This window comes from Carlito syrichta, unplaced genomic scaffold (genome assembly GCF_000164805.1).
Source record: "Carlito syrichta isolate Samal-C Ts95f unplaced genomic scaffold, Tarsius_syrichta-2.0.1 Scaffold316187, whole genome shotgun sequence".
Taxonomy (NCBI): domain Eukaryota; kingdom Metazoa; phylum Chordata; class Mammalia; order Primates; family Tarsiidae; genus Carlito; species Carlito syrichta.
The window spans coordinates 721558-741184 of NW_007260283.1; the positions used below are offsets into that span (position 1 = coordinate 721558).

Genomic DNA, 19627 nt, shown 5'->3' on the forward strand with positions numbered 1-19627 from the left:
CAGAAGATCACTAATAGAGTTGTTGAAAAGAGGGGTTAAAGACACTGTGAGACTAAGCATTATCCACACACACTGTAATGTGGAGTGAGCAGTTTTGACTACCTATGCATACCCTGTGGCTTCTGCTTTGAAGCCATTGAATCCTCAGCACTGGGAGAACATCTTAGAGTCCTTGAATTTGTTTTGGTTCCACTTGTAAGTGTGCACTAATGTTTGCACAGTTGTCTAAGCTTTCTGATTTGAAAAAGCAGACAGGTTTTATTTTTTTAATAGAAAGGATCAGTAAATTAGAAAAATAAAGTATTAATAAATACATTTAGAATTATAATTCAGATCTGTAAAATTAGCACACTAAATATTCTGCATTTTTGTAATTCAATATTTTGCTGATTTTAGAAGTATAAAAATATATTTCAGATATTGCTGTTCAGTATATCATTTGAAGACAATATTGAGAAGTTCATTCACATATGTTTTTATAAATTAACCATTTAAATGATGCCTGCTTTATTTGTGCATTTTTTTGTTTTTAAAAATGATATGTATTTTAATACTGTGGGTCACTTAATATTTTTGGGAATACTGGCGTAGACTGTATTGCCAAGAACTCAGAATTAATAATTACGTGTGAAAGGCACAAATTCAACTAGAAGAAACTTTTATTTAATGAAAAATGTACTTTATATTGGCAAAATTAGAGGTTTCTCTCTAATTTCCTGTCTATAATTTTATAAATAAAATTTATTACTTGAGGGAAATTTTAAAATTATTTTTTTCATTGAAAGAGCAGTCTCATAGTTTTTAAATAAATTTTTAAGTCTCTTGAACTTGTATTCAGTTATGATTTAAAATAAAACTAAGATTTGTTTTACATCATGGTAAATATTTACACGTTAGAAAACAAACTTTGCCTGTATTTGGTCAGTATAATTTTAAAATAGCTAGGATATGGACATAAAATAATTTTCTGCAGTATATTGAAGGCAGATGAAACTGCCTTCATCCCCTTTTATAGTTACGGAAAATTCATTTAAAAAACTATATCTGTGGAAATAAATTGTGCAAAATAATATACATGTAACATTTACATTTTTAGGAAATGAAAAATGCAGAGTTCTCTGTCATTTAAATTGGAGACATCTGTCTTCAGTCAATTGGCTTGATCATCATCTGAACTGCTCTCAAGGAGTATGACCCGCCTCTGTATTCAGCCCAAAAAATTCCATCTTGGTGCTTGCTTCTGTAGTGGCCTCCTCGGTACCATACCCCGTTGAGGTTAGAGTGTGCACAGGCGTTGTACCACCAGCCTCCTTTATGAAAGTGTGCACAATTTCCTTTGAGGAAAAATTAGAGATATAAAAGTAAACGTTTCTTCTAAGTGTGTACTCGAAAACAGTCAAAACTTACTCTACCTTTGGAACAGTTCAAGTTTCCCTTACTGATTCCAGTTGCCTTTATCTTAATAGTTTTATTTCTTCGTTTATTCTATTGCAGCTACTTGAAAGATCACTTGAATTGCCTTTTTTAATCTTTCTCTATGCTTGCTTAATATGTGTATTTGGAAAAGGGAGGATTTAATTTTCAAGGTAGCAGAGTAAATGCAAGCAGTTTTTGTATGTGAGAGAGATCCTGAAGGAGAGGTTGGGAAGGAAAGATATAGTTACTAATGGAGAGGGTAAAGTGTAGGAGAAGTTGAATTCTCAAGATAAAATAGCACTGCCAACAATCACTTGGGCTTATGTGAATGAGGCATGTTAAGGTTGTATCTCTCTTCTTTTCTCTCTCTTTTACCAGTGTGAAATAGGTTAAAATAGAGATCTGCATGCTGCTTGCCAAGATACAGCTAAAGAGAAAAATTAATGAATTTTCAGGGGAGATATCTCTTTATCAGTGCCAGAAAACTGGGTTTAAAAAGCCAAAGCATATGAAAATTAAATTTAAAAGAATATGAATGGTCTAATTGATTCTAATGAAAATACCAATTTCCTCTCTAAATCAAGCTTTTTTGCTATTCCTGTGCCACATGTCACAGTCATCTTGCTTTTACCCTCTAAGAAATGTTCTTACACCATGTATCCAGTGGCTTGCCTTCTTCACTCCCTGCAGGTCTTTTGTTGTTGTTTTGTTTTTGTTTTTTGGTTTTTGAGTTGGAGTCTCACGCTGTTGCCCAGACTGGAGTGCAGTGGCACACTCACTGCTGGGCTCTAGCGATCCTTCTACCTCAGCCTTCCAAGTAGCCGGAACTACAGGTGCGTACTACCATGCCCAGCTAATTTTTTTTTTTTTTTTTTTTGTAGAGATGAGATCTCACCAAGTTGCCCAGGGTATTCTTGAACCCATGGACTCAGGCGATCCCCTCACCTTAGTCTCCCAAAGTGCTGGGATTACAGACTTGAGCCACCGTGCCAGCGGTCCCCTGCCAGTCTTTTAAGTATTGCCTTCTCATGGTAGCCTTGCCAGGCCAACTCGTATACAACAGCTCCTACCCCCGGCCCTGTTGCTCATCATTTTCTGTTCCCTGAGTCACTTTCACTTTTCTTAGTGTGCTTATTGCCACCTTACAAATCATTTTGCCTCCTTCTCCTAGAGAATAAGCTTCAAAAGGTAGGAACTTTGTTCACTGCTGTAGCCCAGCACCTAGACCAGTGCCTAGCACTTGGTAGGTGTTCGGTTAGTATTGATTATTAACTTTAGGTGGTTGCATTTACTTCCAGATGAATGTGTTTTTGTTTTGTTTTGTTCCCCAGGACCTTGTTCTTCACATAGATTACACTTTGGGGGTACCTTATAGAAGAGATCCTAATATCTATTTCTTTCAGTAGGTTATATTTCCCATAACTGTGTACAAAATGACCTTCCTGAAAATATTTTAGTATAAAATTAACTTTAATACTGGGTTCTATTGAATGCACAGAAGGTAATAATTCTACAAAGAATTAAAGTTTTTTCTTACCTGCATACATATCTTTATCTCTGTCCAGTGTGGTGAACTGTTTACCATTATGCCACATCATAGAATCCCCTGCGTTTCCCTGGTAAGTTCCTAGGCGCAGTCTATAGAATTCACTTTCAGGTTCCAGACGAAAGCTGCTGTATTCTGCATAAACTTTTTTATCACTCCAGTCTTCTAATTCAATCAACAATTTGTAATTATCTTGATTGCTAAGCATATAGATATTTTCCAGTCCAAGCCAATATTCTCCATCAATATTTCCAAAACCTTTCTGTTAATAAACGAAGGAACATGAGTGTGTAGATAAGGGTAGAGGTAATAAACATTTGTATAGTTAGGTTTTAAACATGCAGTAGCACAAAGATATTGGCTATTTCAGTGGTAATGTGAACTTCTCCTTTTGTTGACCACCCAACTTTTAAAAGCCTCTTGTCACTTTGTTGTGTTTTACTTTCTTTTATTTATTTTTTATTTTTTTGAGTTGGAGTCTCACTCTGTCGCCCAGACTGGAGTGCAGTGGCTGCTTCCGGCCACCGCAGCCTCGACCTGCTGGGCTCTGGCGATCCTTCCGCCTCAGCCTTCTGAGTAGCTGGAATTACAGGCATGCACTACCACGCCCCTTTTTTGATTTATTGTAGAGATGAGGTCTCTCCAAGTTGCCCAGGCAGGTCTCGAACCCGCGGGCTCAGGCAGTCCACTCACCTCAGCCTCAGTATGTTTGTATGCATTTGCAGAGCTAGCTTCAAATCCTACAAAACCTAACAACAGAACAAAATTTCTGTTTTTAGCAGCTACTAAAAACAGTAACTAGTGAGCTACTCAGATCCTTAAAAAGCGTTCCTGATCTCCCTCATCCTTGGTCAAAGAGCCAAAACTTTTCTGATAGTAATCTTTGTAAAGTGGTAAGTATATGGATGTATCATCCAGACTGAAAAGGGAACATTTTAAAGTATATCTTCAGTTTCCTTCCTACATTTTAATTTTTACTTGAAAAATTAAAATGTAAAAAGATGTAGAATGAAAAAGCATATGAATAATTATTTTTTAACAGTGTATCTTATTTATTGCATAGAATGCATTTCTTGTTTCTTGTACTGTTGCAAGAACTGCTTTGTTTCACCTCCCCTAATTCTCAATCACTGATTTACCTTATAATTTTCCCAATTTCTGAAGAAGTTGACAGAACCATCTGTTCTTTTCTGAATAACAGTCCAACCCCCAGGATCCAGACTGTTCTCACACCATAACTGCATTGGTCCATTGCTGTTTTCAGGCTTAATCATATAAATCCCACTGACCGAATGTCCAGCTTCTTTTGCATGTTGACAGTCTTTGAATGGTCCTGAAATTTAAATATCACTGATTACCAGGATATGCTTAACATGAGAAGAGACATATTAAATAGTTTTTAATCAAGATTCTTGGAGTCTTACAGATACAACTTTTTATCTACTCTATCCACAAGACTATAAAAGTTAAAGAGAAGGATTTCTCCAGTTGCATTATCTGGAACTTGAACTTGTTTCATTTTCCACTGTTCTTTTCTTTGTTCATATGCATACATCTTTATATTGTTAAAATCCTAACACATGTAGAAAATTAGATTTCGGCTTTTTAACAGACATTTCCATGGAGCTATAGTCTCCATTCTAGCACTTATAGTAGCTGTATAATACAATCCTCGATATTGATATATCAGTGTGTATTTCACTATTATTGAACATCAAGGTTTTATCTGATTTTTGCTATTATAAATCATACCTCACAAAGTGTCTTCATTCGTATTGGCTTTGTTTTTTCATATCTATTTATTGAAATGTTGAGGGATTGAGCAACTGGATCAAGGGGATAGCAACTCTTTTATAGCTCTTCATAGTGCCCACTTTACAGTTCTGGAAATTTGATTTTTGTGAAACACAACAGTCCTTTGAGATACTCAATGAAAATGGGGAGCCACAGTCAAATAAACTTTTAAAATGCAAAATACTTTGTTTCCCTTTTGGAAACACACAACATACATATTAAAGGCCGAGAAGCACTGAAATAAACTAGAGTTTCCCAGACTTATAGGATCTTACATTTTCCCCCACAACACTTAGTAATTCATTTCAGGAATGTTGGCCTAAATCTTTTCCTAAAGAGTTTATTAATATATTTGACTAATAGTAACCTTCTCATTTAACCTGTACAATGATCCTGTGATAGCTTTCAGATGTTCTACAGATAGAACAATTAACTAAGACCATGTATTTCAGAAGGTGGTAAACCCTAGACTTAAGCCCATCTGTAATCCCAGAGTCCATATTCTGAACGCTGCTACATTTGCCCGCATGTTGTTGTATAGTTTTAGGTTTCTCCCTCTCCATCTCTCTCTCTCTCTTTGAGTCGGGGTGGGAGGGTCTCACCCATTTACCCCAGCTGGAGCACAGTGGCAAGATCACCACTCACTTCAGCCTTGACCTCCTGGGTTCGAGACATCCTCCTCTATCAGCCTCCCAAGTAGCTGGGACTGCAGGCGCACACCACCACACAAGACTTTTTTTTTTTTTTTTTTCCTGTAGAGACAAGGTTTTGCTGTGTTACCCTGACTGGTCTCAAACTCCTGGGCTCGAGTGATCCTCCTACCTCCTCCTCCCAAAGTGCTGGGATTACAGTTTTGAACCACTGTGCCTAGCCTTCTCTATTTTTTAATTCACTAATAACATTTTGAGAAAACAGTTTGTTAAGTTATCTGTAGAGTGACTCTTGAACTTGTAATACCTACGTTTTTGAATCTAAAGAAGGATAGCTTTACTGAACATTCTTCAGTCTCATCTTTCTCCTGTGTTTGGAACCATTTTATAAGCATGCAAAAAATATTAAGTTATTCAGAAATAAGAATTACCCTAAAGATCTATTAGAACAAAAAAAAAGTATAAAAGTTCTAATTGTCAAATTTTACATCTTACTAGAAATTTTAAAATTCTGATGTGTAATTTTTGGAAATTATGTGAAGATAGAGACGAGTAAAGTTCTTATAAGAGTCACTGTATTGCCAGGCTCGGTGGCTCAGCCTGTAAATCCCACGCCTTAGGGAGGCTGAGGTGAGTGGATTGCCTGAGTCCGCGGGTTCGAGACCCGCCTGGGCAGCAAGACCTCATCTCTACAATAAATCAAAAAAATCAGCCGGGCATGGTAGCGCATGCCTGTAATTCCGGCTACTTGGAAGGCTGAGGTGGAAGGATCGCCGGAGCCCAGCAGGTCGAGGCTGCAGTGGCCGGGAGCGGCCGCTGCACTCCAGTCTGGGCGACTGAGTGAGACTCCAATTCAAAAAAAAAAAAAGAATCACTGTACTGTATTGATAATAGGCTTGTTGGAATTTTTAGACGTGAGTTGTTGATACTTTGCCAAGTGTATAGTGTCCCTTTTGGGCCTTATTGGGATATAATTAATCTCATTAAATATATAGTTATACAGCTATATCTTTAGAAGGGGTTTGTAGAGACTGTGAGCTCTTCCTTCTAGAATGCTCCTTGAGAACAGAGACTGTCTTTTGTTTTTCTTTAGACTTCATGTCATCACTGTTATAACTCTTAGGAAGACTGTCACTATTTTTTGTTAAATGAATCAGTCTACTTTCTCATGTTACATACAAGGGAATTGAAAGCCACACACAAAAATCAGAACGTCAATTTTTCTAATCTGTATTTGTATTATGTTTTATTGCTATCTCTCTATGTTTCCAGTTTTCTTTTTTCTTTTTTTTTTTCCCACTTGTTAAAAGCTCTTTTTTTCCCACGACTTTGTTAGACTTGCAGGTGCAAGGCCACAAAAAATTGGGCTAAGAATCAGAATTGTTCCTCTCCACGGAAATCTTTACTAAAGGCGAAAAGTTTATGCAATCAGAGTATTGGTTCAGATTTTTTAAAATTATGATACAATATCCATTTTTACTCTAGACTACTAGTAAAACTTTGAGAAACTGGGAAGATTTGTGGTTTCTTTCTTGGGTTATATTTGTTTTAGGTATTGTTTAATTCTAGAGTTTCAGTTTGTTTCCTTTTTTTTGTTTTGATTTTGAGTTGGAGTCTCACTCCGTCACCTAGGCTGAAGTGCAGTGGCACACTCATGGCCACCCCAGCGTCGACCAGCTGGACTCTGGCAATCCTTCCGCCTCAGCTTTCCAAGTAGCTGGAACTACAGGTGCACAGTACCATGCCCAGCTAATGTTTTTTCTTATTTATTATGGAGGCAAGGTCTCGAACCCTTGGACTCAGGTAATCCACTCTTCTCAGCCTCCCAAAGTGCTGGGATTACAGGCTGAGCCTGTGAGCCTGGCCAGTTTAGTTATTTTTCATAGTTTTATTTCTCTTCTGAGATGTCCTATCTTTGCATTTATTGTAAACATATTTTTCTTTAAGGCATTGAAGTGTTATAACAACTATTTTTAAATTCTTGTTCTTTTTTTCCATGTTTGCTGAGAGTTTTTATCATGAATGGATTTTTTAAAATTTTTTTCCAAAGGCTTTTTATGTCTACTGAGATGATAGGTTTTTTCTTTTTTTCTTTGTCTGTTAATATGGTAAATTATATTGATTATATTTTGAATGTTAAGCCAACCTTATATTCTTGGGATATACTTGACTTTGGTGAAAGTATTCAGAGTTCTCAACACAGTACTTAGCAAAATTGTCATCATCAGTCACTATTCCTTCTTTTCTGCTGTATTCCTTATCTTAGTACATAGTGATAGCTTAATTAATAATTTAAGTAGCTTATTTAATAAATTTAATATAGCTACTCAAAGATGAATGTACAGTTATTTCTACTGCAGAGAAATAGTGTATTCCTTAAAAGGCTTGTGTACTACAAATTCATGCACTAAAAATAACAGCTGATTTTAACTGTTATATACTTTGTATTCAGCTTTAGTTACCTGTGGCATAGAACATTAATGTGCTTTGAAAAAGAATAACCTCTTTGTTTTACTGATGCTATTTTCCATTTTTGCCAGTCACATATGAGCCACTTCACATGATAGAAACATGCATTGTAGTCAAGTCAGAGGAGGACAGAAAGGTCATATTTCAGATAGGATGAAATTTACAGAACTTTACATTTATATGAGAGTGAAATGAAAGGAAAAGTAAAGTATGCCTCCCAGGTCCATACATAGATTATTTTGTATAATGCATGGTGGTATATTTGTTTATGTGTAGGCCTCACAGGCAAGGACTTTATCTCTTGGTGTGTATCCACAGTTTGAGTACACTTAGGCACACAGATTATTTGTTAAACAAAATGATTCCTGTTGGGCGTGATTTCCAGAATTCCCTCAGTTCTGCATGATTCTTTCCAGATATGTCTTCATCTACTATAGAATAGAGACTCTTAAACTCAAGGGCTAGAGAAACAACCTTAGAGTCAAGTGGGAGATGGGAGAAGTAGCAAGAGAGAGAAAATTCCACAACGATGTGACAAGTACTTAGATGGTGCTATGCAGGGCACATGGTAACAGTGTTTGAGAACCAGGAGAGCTGTAAGAGGAACGTTTATCTTATTTTAAAACCGATTTGTGTTATAGTTAATGCATACATGAAAGTAATTTTGTTTCAGTATACGTAAATATTTCTTTCATTTGAGAAATTTGCATAGTCTATGACTGTCACCTTTTATTCTATAAATGTCAATTTTGTAAATGTTTATTATACACTTATTTGAGAGTTTTAACAGCTTGCATTTTACATCTAAGTATCTTTTCAAAAATTGGACTTCTATTAGGTTATTTGAATTGTTGTAAAATACTTAGAAACATCAATGTTTTGAATATTGACAGAATATTTGTCAAATACCATTTGTTCCATAGTGCCATACTTTTTTCCTGCTATTTAACAGGCACTCAGATATGTAAGCAAATTGGAGCATTCTGAGTTTTCTGAATCCAGCTTTGCTTTGATAAGACTTCAATTATGCAAGTTTAAGATTATCTTCAGCTTTAATTTTCAACCCTTTTTTTTTTTTTTTTGCAGTGGGCTTTGTGTTGACACTCTGGATGTCTGTTAGACTTAGTTGATATTAAAGCCTTAGGAAAATTTAGTTGAAATTCTCAGAACATATGGATAAAATTAGCAGTGCTTATAGCTTCTTTTTTCTCCTCAGCAAAGATATTAAGTATTAGAGTTCAATATTTGTTTATATTTAGTCTTATAAATATATTATTAACCTGTATTAGCCCAGTGCATACTGTTGATCTTGGCAGAAATATTTTCTCGTTACTTGCATACCTTATTTACTTTCTGCTCTAAAATTAAATTATAAATTGTTCTGTATTAAATGTTTTACTGCTTTCTCTATACCATAAAGAGCATTGCTTCATAGAAATCCTTGAATGACTAATAGAAAATTACCAGCTTTATTCTTGAGAAGTTAAACTTATCTTGCTGGTTTGCATATTATCAGAAATAAATTGATTAACATATGATTCAGGAATTTGTTCGTGATGCTTCAACATATATATAGATTGGAAGTACCTTACTTTTAAAATAGAAATTTTATTAACCTTTTTCTTGCAAGATTCTTCTCAAAGCAGGAAACTAGAATTCTGTACATTGAATTTGCATTTAATGTAATTGAACTAAAATTCCTATTTTAAAAGTAAGGTACTTCCAGTCTATACGCTTTGAAGCATCATGAACAAGTTCCTACATCATATGTTAATCAATTTATTTCTGATAATATGCAAACCAGCAAGATAAATTTAACTTCTCAAGAATAAAACTGGTAATTTTCTATTAGTCATTCAAGGAATACAGAATTTACATTGTAATTTATAAATAATTTAAAGCTGTCTGTACCTCAGTTTATGTGATGATAAAGTCTATATTGGGCTAATGAACACCAGTTAATAGATCGGATTCATAGATTCATGCCACATTTTTTCTCAAGGTGTATTTTTCATTAAGAACCCACATTTCAAATAGAACAATGGGTTATAAAACAAAAAAAAATTTCATACTTTGAATATAAAGTATGGAACCATTTCTTTACTGGATTCATTTCTAACATACATGTCCTTTTTCTATAAAAGGAACTTCCTAATTACTTAAATTGCAAGGAAAATCCTCTTTGTGATAGGAGAAATGTAATAAAGATGATAATCAATTTAGAGCTTCAAATAACTGGTTGGCAAATGGAGTCTTTTGAGAGAGGAACTTTTAAATTGAGTTGTGAGTTAAGTATAAGTAAAAATATTCAGCCGGGCATGGTGGCCCATGCCTGTAATCGCAGCACTTTGGGAGGACAAGGCAAGAGAATCACTTGAGCCCAGGAGTTTGAGACCAGCCAAGGCAACATAGCAAGACTTATGTCTCAAAAAAAATCAGAAAAGCCAGAAGTGATGGCAGTCCCAGCTATTCGGGAGGTTGAGGTGGAAGGATCACCTGAGCCCCAGAGGTTCAGATTGTGGTGAGCCGGTACCATGCCACTGCACTCCAGCCTGAGCAACAGTGTGAGACTCTGACTCAATAAAAATTCGATAACATTTCTAGAGTGGGAAGTTTGAGGCAGATACTTTCTAAAATAATAACAGAGTCTTTCTTGCAATAATATGAATTACTGTTTATTAATCTGTATTTTTAAATTGCAGTTAGCAATCTCAGCTTTTATTTTTGTAATTATTAAAGAATTTCTCAACTACCTTTTCCTAATTGATTGACATAGTCTTATACCAACAGCCCCCTTGCTTGGCCAGTCTTCTTTTTTGTTTTGTATTGTGCTAATATAAGAGTTCCACTGAAACCAATTATACCTAAAAAATTTTACTAACAGGAAGCATTATAAATAAAGTTGTAAATATTTGGTGGGAAAATAAGCCGGCCACTAAAAAGGATATTTTTAGTTTCTAGTGATTGCTTTGCAAGTTTAACTTTTTAAGCTTACCTTTTATGTCTCCATATATCTAATATGACAAGAAAAGGCACATAAAGGGAAGTGCACATTAAAGCATGAAGAAAGCATCTTCACCTGCATCACCTCGTTAATTGCCACAACTTTCTCTTTTAAAAATAGAGGCACCTAGGCCTCAGCAAAGCTTTGCCAGAATCCAAGTTTACTGATAATCAGATCTATGTTTTTACACACTGTGAAGGAACCTTCTCCAGTCCACTACACCCTCCTGCAAGGAATAAACTTATTTTTATAAATATACTATTTGTAAAAGAGTAATGTTTTCTTTTATAAAAGACTAACCCAAAATACAGCCACTGAATAACATTAACAGTTGAAAATTTTATTGATGGCATCTTGTCAGGTGTATAATTACAGTTTGTTTTTAAGGTAGAGATGGAAGTAAATTTCTTTTCTGAAAAAATGTTTTTTAACTAAAACAATTATTTTATCATTTTCTGTAAGTTTATTTGGTTTTTTTGAGGTCCATGTTTAATAGCCATTTTAACAGAAAATATAAAATTACCTGTCATAACACATCTGTTAAAAAATTGTGAAATATGCATAACTGAAAATTTATCATCTTAATAACTTTTCTAAATGAACAGTTCATTAGCATTGTGTACACTCATATTTTTGTGCAGCCATCACCACCGTCCATCTCCAGACCTGTTTTCTTCTTATAACCTGAAACTATAACCATTAAACAACTCCCCACCCGTCCCTCCCCCCACCCCTGGCAGCCTCCACTCCGCTTCTGTCTCCGAACTTGACCACTCTACTTACATGTTTACACAAAACATAAAATGTTTAAAAGGATATAAAAGACAAATATATTTTTTTTCTTTCTATAGTCAGTGAATCGCTTTTGTGCACATTTTCCCTTTGGCATTCCCTCTGGAAATCAAAGGACTTGCGCATATTAATAATGATCATCATTTACCTAACTTAATGATACTTTGGCCTGTTGCTCTACTGAGTTAGAACAGTATAAAATGAATAAATCCAGTACAATATAATGTAATAAAGTACTTTTTTTTTCAGTCAGGGGTCTCACTCTGTCACCCAGACTGGAGGGCAGTGGCACAATCACGGCTCACTGCAGCCTCAACCTCCTGGGCTCAGGTGATTTTCTGCCTCAGCCTTCCAAGTAGCTAAGACTACAGGTGCACACCACCATGCCATACTAGGTTTTTTTGTTTGTTTTGTAGAGACGAGGGCTTGCTATATTGCCTAGGCTGGTCTTGAACTCCTAGGCTTAAGTAACCCTCCTGCCTCAACCTCCCAAAAGTGCTGGCATTATAGGCATGAGCCACCATGCCTGGCCTAATATCTTAAAGTACTTTCTTTCTTTCTTTTTTTAAGTACTTTCATGAAGATCTTTGAAATGACAACTTTAAGAAACTCTATAAAAGTGTTATCGAGTCAGCTAACATTTATTTAGCAGCTGCAAATAGGACACAATATTTGTCTACCAGGAAAGAGCTTATAGTTGGAAGACACTTTATTTAGATGAGCTATGTGGACATGTGAAGATAACTGATAATTGAATAGGATATATATGAAATATCACATATATGTTTCAGAGAATAGAGGACTCCATGGAGAGGAACAATCACTTCGAGACTATAGGAGTCAACGAGAGCCTTATGGAGGAGTTTCAGTTTTATTTATTTATTGGTTGGTTGGTTGAGCCTTATAATTTGAATAGACAGAAAGCATGGAAAATAGTTAAGAGAAAATGAATGGATTCATTTTATTGGAGCAGGTGGTTTTTGTGAAGGAAACTAATGGAAGGAAAACTGCAGAGTAGGCTTGATTCTTTGATGAAGACCTTCTTAGCCGGACTAAGCAAATTGGACTTTTTCTGTTTGTGATGGGGAACTGCTGTGACATGTAGGTAGTTTAAGAAGATGGATTTGTTGACAGTGTAACAATACATTTTGAGGCAGAGCAAAAATGGAGTTAGATCACTTGACAGGCTATTTAGTAAGAGCTAACTTCTGATTGCCAGGCATTATTCTAAGCACTCTTGAAAGGTAAAACTCTAAGTACTATTATTCCCGTTTCACAGGCGAGGTAACTACAGCACAGAGAAATTTTTTTTCCAGGTAATCCAGGAAGTCTCTATCTTTTAGCTACTGCCATGGGTAATTTGAATCTAAGTTAGAGTTTGGGCTCTCAATACAAATGAGGGACACATACATGAGAGACTTAAAAGGGACATGGATAGAATTCAGTTACTGTGTGTATGGGACAGATGAACAGTATCAAAGGCGAGCCAAGCTAGTTCAGACATGGGTGGCAACATAAATCAAAGAGAGAAATCAAAACTATTTGGATCTGTCAGTTTTACCTCCAAAAATGTGTAAGTTTATTGTTATTTTTTAGACTTTCTTCAGTAAAAAAGTATTACTTTTATCATAATTTACTTATTTCTAAAAGAAGGATGCTAATTTGGGGAAAGTGTTGTTTTAGGGTTCAGTTACTAACTCATTCATTCATTCCTCAAGTACCTACAACATGCCAGACCTGATCCTGGCCAGATGTTGAGATAGAATGGTGAAAAGACAGTTCACTATCAAACAAAACCTTTTAGACTAGCAGGAAGACAGACCTAAGTAACTTCAATTACAGAAAATATGTTTTGAGAAATAGTAAGTGATTTGGGTAAAGAGCCATCTAGATATGTTTATTTGAATTTGGGAAGTCTTTAACATTAAAGGTATTTGAGTTAAGCCTTGAAATCTGCTAAATTGACAAACTAAAAGAAGGTATTTCAATACAGGAAGAAGTAGCATGTGAGATAATGGTAAAATATCCAGATGCAAACATCCAACTTGGGGGTTAGAATCAGAAGTAAGAGCTCCATTCAGGAGTCATCTGAGCAGTGATGATACTTGAAACCTTGAAGGTGTATGAGACCTTTAAAATAGAATTTCTTAAAGAAAGCCTTTAAGACACAGAAGGAAAAGGATGTCAATAAAGGACCCAGGGCAGTAGGAAGTCAGAATATTCTAACAAGGAAGTCAGAATATTGTAACAAGGAATTCAGGAATGCAGCTCTGGGAATGGTTGGTGATATCCTCTGCTGCGGTAGACAAAACCAGGTGATGATGTATTTATTTCCAGTCTTTGTTCTATGTTTTTATTCTTGTTGCTTAAAATTATTTTATAGTCTTTGTGCAGTTTTATGTTCTACCACTTGAATAAGTGAATGAATTGTGACTTATTTACTCATATTTTTACCTTGGGGCATTTGGGGTTTCTTCACCACTCTAAGGAAGCAAATCAGCTTGTAAATGATTCAGGAGAATGACTTGTGAGAAAATAGATACAAATGTGTAAAGTAAATGTAAAATGCTTATTCAGAAAGCTAGAATGAATGAATGAATGAAGAGAGGAAAAAGTGAAATTTTAAAGTAGAGATAGGGATCTTAGGATCAATGCAGGGGTTTTTATGGTAAGAAAAACTTACATATATTTGGATACAGGGCACAAATTGTTGTTTGTTTAGCTTTGAGAAATAAGAGGGCTACCTTTTCTTCTCGAGGCTGATTGCAAGAAGTCATGGGTTTTATACAGATGTTTTCAAGCTGGGAAAGAACAAAGTTGAGGACCTGATGAGACTTAGCACAGTAGTATATGAGTCATCTGCCAGAGTGGAGGTAATGAGGGTAATCACAGGCTTGCAAAGAGTGGTAGCAGCACTTGGGATGTTTCTCTTGAAGAGGATGATGGTAAGAGTAGCAAGAGGTAAAGAAAAGGATTGTCGAGCACTGTGAAGCTGGGATGGTTATGGAGCAAGACTCCATAGCTTAGAAGTGGAGCATGGACTCCTTCCTGTCTCAAGGATAATATTACCTAGATTTTTTTAAGAATTCAAATGGAAGACTCCTTTTTTCACAGAATACATATAAGTTTTTATAAATGCCTAGAACCTTGGAGACAGAAGAGGAGATGTATTTAATTCAATTATTGGTGATATAATTTTTTAAAAATAGAACTTTTAGTGTATGTGTAACATCCCCAAAACAAAGAATAAGCATTTATTAAGGGCATTGTTTCATAATATGTATTAGTCATATAATTCCATTTTTACCAGTAAGAGGTTGGCAGAGTGCAGTGGCTTATACCTGTAATCCCAGCACTTTTGGAGGCCAAGACAAGAGGATTGCTTGAAGCCAGGAGTTCAAGGCTAGCCTGAGCAACATAGTGAGACCCCTGTCTCTATAAATTATAAAAAATAAACCAGTAAAAGGCAACTCACCTTCATTGATGAACGTTACTGGTGGTATCTTGAAAGGGCTTTTCGTGGGAGAAGTTGCCAGATCAGGTGGTGGCATTAAATCTCTGGGGTCACCTGGATCCCTCTGTATCTCATTACCTCCCAGCAAACCAGGAGTATACTGATGACTGTTCGGAATATGTTGTGGCACCACCTGGACAAGAGGAGGAGACACATGGGTGTCTTGTCGAGAAAATATCCTCAAGCACTGTTCTTCCAGCAAAGTGATCATCACAGACTGGTTATTGACAAGATCAGTCAAGGAAGCATATTTCACCTCTAGTTCCCTGTACCTTGTAGCCATCTTCAACATTTCTGTGGTAACATTGAGGATTTTATTTTCCAACTGGGAAAGTTCAAGTGAATTATCCCTCTTACGGATGATCTCGTGTAATAGTTGCATGTAGAGTTGGGTGACGCGAGAATTCATGTTACGGCTTTCTTTTCTCAGCAGCTTTACCTCGTTCACAATGTTTCCATCTACGTCTACCACCAACTGCAGCACGTCTATCTCCCGCTTCTGCCTGGAAAGCACATCCTTCAGGTTTTCGAGGTCCATCTTGGTGATCATGTCTTTAATGGTACCTGCGTCTTGCCCTTTGGTACTGACACAAATTGGCCCCGTTACTTTTTGTTCAGGCACCAGAAATGTGTATGCACATTTCCTTACTTCTTCTTTACCATCTGTGGCACGAGGATATCTTCTCTGGGCTATTTTTTTTATTTTGAACTGTCCTTCTCTGCAATGTCCAGTGTCAATTAATATGAAGAACAGCATGCCTAGCGTCCAGATAAAAGACTTCATTTTGAAAGGAGATTGTTCAGTGACGTCTTTGGAAAACCAAATCAATAAAGGAAAAAATAAGAATTCCTGTTAATCTACATTTAAAGCCAGTAATATAAAAAACCAACTAAGGGGAAAATGGAATATTTATTGGTGTTAATAAATTAGGCCAGAATGAACTTTATTAATTTCTTAAGTTCAGTGTTAAATTGTAGCACTTTGACATCTGTTTAAAAATTAGATTTCAGAGAACAGTTCTTCCAGCTACCACCTTGTCATGCTTTTGGTTCCCAAGCACAGTGAGCAGGTTTTGGTCAGTGTCCACTGGGTGCAGAGGCATGCTGCTGGGTGCTGTTGGGGCTTTTGAGACCCTCAAGACACATTTCTTATCTGTAAAAAGCTTGCTAGGCCGGGCATGGTGGCTCACACCTGTAATCCCAGCACTTTGGGAGGCAGAGGCGAGAGGATTGCCTGAGCCAACAGCAACTTCGAGACCAGCCTGGGCAACACGGTGAGACCTCGTCTGTACAATAAAAAATTAAGAAAAAGCTGAGCGTGGTGGTGCATGCCTATAGTTCCAGCTACTTGGAAGGCTATGGTGGAAGGATCACCTGAGCCTCACAGATCGAGGCTGCAGTGGCCATGAGCATGCCACTGTACTCCAGCCTGGATGACAGAGTGAGACTCTGACTCAAAACAAAACAAAACAAAAGCTCACTGGCTTAAGACTGTGAGAATGATACACAGTATTTGGAAGGCATTAATTAAAACATTATTGCCTAACTAGTATTAAAATTACCAGGTGACTTTATTGGTCAGTTTTTCAGATTTATACCACGTAGTTTCAATTAAATTTGTCCTGTGTAATAAATATCATCATGTCTTTTTTCCCTATCAAAGAAAATTTTAGACAAATCTAAAACCGGATAGCTTGAGCATCATATATTGTTTGTTTTTATAGCATCTCCTTTTGGGATTGGTGACAGTTTTAAGAATGATAGAATACTCACGGTCATTACTGTGGGTAATTGTGTTTCCTGAACCTTAATTATATATATATGCTCTAAGCTTATAGTTGATTCAGCATGTTCATTTTTCTAACAGAGGTTCTATAGAACTGTATTTCAGTAAAATGTTAGCTATTTTCCATAACTGTTACCAGGAAAAGAAACTTACCTGAAATTGAATATGAATGTTAGAGTTGGAAAGTGCCTTTTAGATCACCTCATTCAAGAACCTCTTTGCACCCAGGTACATGTTGAAAATCAAGGCCACACAAATATTAGAATAAGGTCTAGATCAGGTTCCCTGACCCTCAGTTAGTATTTATAACAGTGGCACCTATGCTAAAATGTGTGCTGGGAATGTTATGCTTTTGCTATAGCAGATGAGAAATGCCTGTTCTGCTAGTTCCAAGAGCCAAGACTCCTTCCTTTCTCTGTAGTTAACTTTCAAAAGAGCAATAGTACTAGTGTTATTGTTAAGGTGGTTCACTCCATCAGATATACTAGCAAACTACTGTATTATAAGGCCACCTTTCACTCTTCTAAACTTGACTCCTATCTGCTGTTTTTGAAGCATGGCAGTGATACCCTAAGACAGAGCTTTTCTATCTAATCTTTCACCTAAGTACTTGTTTCTTGATTTGAGAAGCCAGATCCTAAGTTGTTTATGCCTATTACTACTACTAATAATAATAATAACACAAAAATAACGATAGTTAATACTTGTAGGCCAGGCACAGTGGCTCAGCCTGTAATCCCAGCACTTTGAGAGGCCAAGGTGAGAGGATTACCTGAGCCCAGGGATCCACGACCAGCCTAGGCAACTTGGTGAGACGTCGTCTCTACAATAAATCCCCAAAACTAGCCAGGCATGGTGGCATGCATCTGAAGTTCCAGCTACTTAGAAGACTGAGGCTTACAGATCACCTAAGTTCAGCAGGTCGAGGCTATGGTGACCGTGAGCCTGCCACTGCACTCTAGCCTGGGCAACAAGAATGAGACTCCAGCCAGGCTCGGTGGCTCAGCCTGTAATCCCAGCGCTTTGGGAGGCCAGGGTGAGTGGATTGCCTGAGCCCGCGGGTTCAAGACCCGCCTGGGCAACTTGGCGAGACTTCATCTCTAAAATAAAAATTTTTAAAAATTAGCCGGGCGTGGTAGTGCGCGCCTGTAGTTCCAGCTACTTGGAAGGCTGAGGTGGAAAGATCGCCGGAGCCCAGCAGATTAAGGCTGCAGTGGCTGGGAGCGGCCACTGCACTCCAGTCTGAGTGACAGAGTGAGACTCCAACTCAAAATATATATATATAAAGAATGAGACTCCTACTCAAAAAAAAAAAAATACCTGTTAGATGCTTGTTCAATGCCAGGCACTGTTTTAAGTCCTTATTTTTTTTAACCACAAACTTATGAGGTGTAGATTACTATATTCTCATCTCTAAATGAAAAAATTTGGCATCCACAAGTACCTTATTATCAAGAATCATACAGCTTCTTAGGCAATGGAGTCTACTAGAATTTGAACTTAGGCAAAAGACTTCAGAGTTCATGTTCTTAACCACTACATTATTTGATAACATAGTCTAAACTATTATCTATCAACAACTCTATGACAATCCCTTATATTTATGTAGTGTTTAACACATGTTAACTATTTGCATTCTCAACAATACTATGAAGCAAACTGTATTATTTTACAAGAATAAGATTCTGAAGAAGCTAAACCACTTGTGGATTCAAACCTTCTACTCCCAACTTTTCTAGACCTGCAACTTTTATCCTATTCATTTCATAGCTACAGAGGAGTTTTAAGTTTATGTTTCTTATTTTTTGACTAATGGCTTAATCATGCAAAAGCATTTGAAGATTATTTTGGGTAGAATTTGTTTTCATCACTTTTACATCCCAGACTTATCTGCTGTCATTCCTTTCCCTCCGTATGTATTCTGTCCACTGATATTTATATATCTAACTTATGATTATAGACCTCTCTTTAAAATAAAAATAAGCCATAAATACTGGAGACAGGAAAATAAAATATAAGCCATCAGCCTCCTGGGTAAATGTCATTTCTTCTACCTGTCTGTCATTAATGATGGGACCTACTAGAATTTGTACCTAAGCAGAAGACTTCAGAGTTCATGTTTTTAATTAACCACTACATTATATGACAACATAGTCTAGTACTGAAGTTTACGTGTTTCATTTTGATAATAGAATAGAAACTCAGGCCAGCCTCAGTGGTTCAGCCTGTAATCCCAGCACTTTGGGAGACCGAGGCAAGTGGATTGCCTGAGCCTGGGGGTTCGAGACCAGCCCAGGCAACTTGGTGAGACCTTGTCTCTACACTAAGTAAAAAAATTAGCTGGGCGTGGTAGCACATTCCTATAGTTCCAGCTACATGAAAGGATCGCCGGAGCCTAGCAGTCAACACTGGGGTGGCCATGAGTGTGCCACAGCACTCTAGCCTGGGCGATAGAGTGAAACTCCACCTCAAAAAACACAAACAAAAAAATCTCTTAGGTCATAAAATTATTTTATCTAAGCCGGGCTTGGTGGCTCAGCCTGTAATCCCGCGCCTTTGGGAGGCTGAGGTGAGTGGATTGCCTGAGCCCGCGGGTTCGAGACCCACCTGGGCAGCGAGACCTCATCTCTACAATAAATCAAAAAATCAGCCGGGC

General features: G+C 36.9%; 2 protein-coding genes across 3 annotated transcripts in view; one reads left to right on the plus strand and one right to left on the minus strand.

Moving 5' to 3' along the window:
* The window catches only part of RALGPS2 (Ral GEF with PH domain and SH3 binding motif 2), a 161042-nt gene that overhangs the window by 101102 nt on the left and 40313 nt on the right, over positions 1-19627 (plus strand). The gene's annotated exons all lie outside the window — the stretch shown is intronic.
* Positions 642-19627, minus strand: part of ANGPTL1 (angiopoietin like 1) — a 22385-nt gene continuing 3399 nt past the window's right edge. Inside the window, exons 2-5 of the mRNA XM_008073807.2 lie at positions 15147-15995; positions 4102-4295; positions 2954-3224; positions 642-1334 (exon numbers count right to left, since the gene is read on the minus strand). Coding sequence (XP_008071998.1) covers positions 1147-1334; positions 2954-3224; positions 4102-4295; positions 15147-15969 — 1476 coding nt within the window. The 5' untranslated portion in view covers positions 15970-15995 and the 3' untranslated portion in view covers positions 642-1146. The remainder of the gene's footprint in view (positions 1335-2953; positions 3225-4101; positions 4296-15146; positions 15996-19627) is intronic.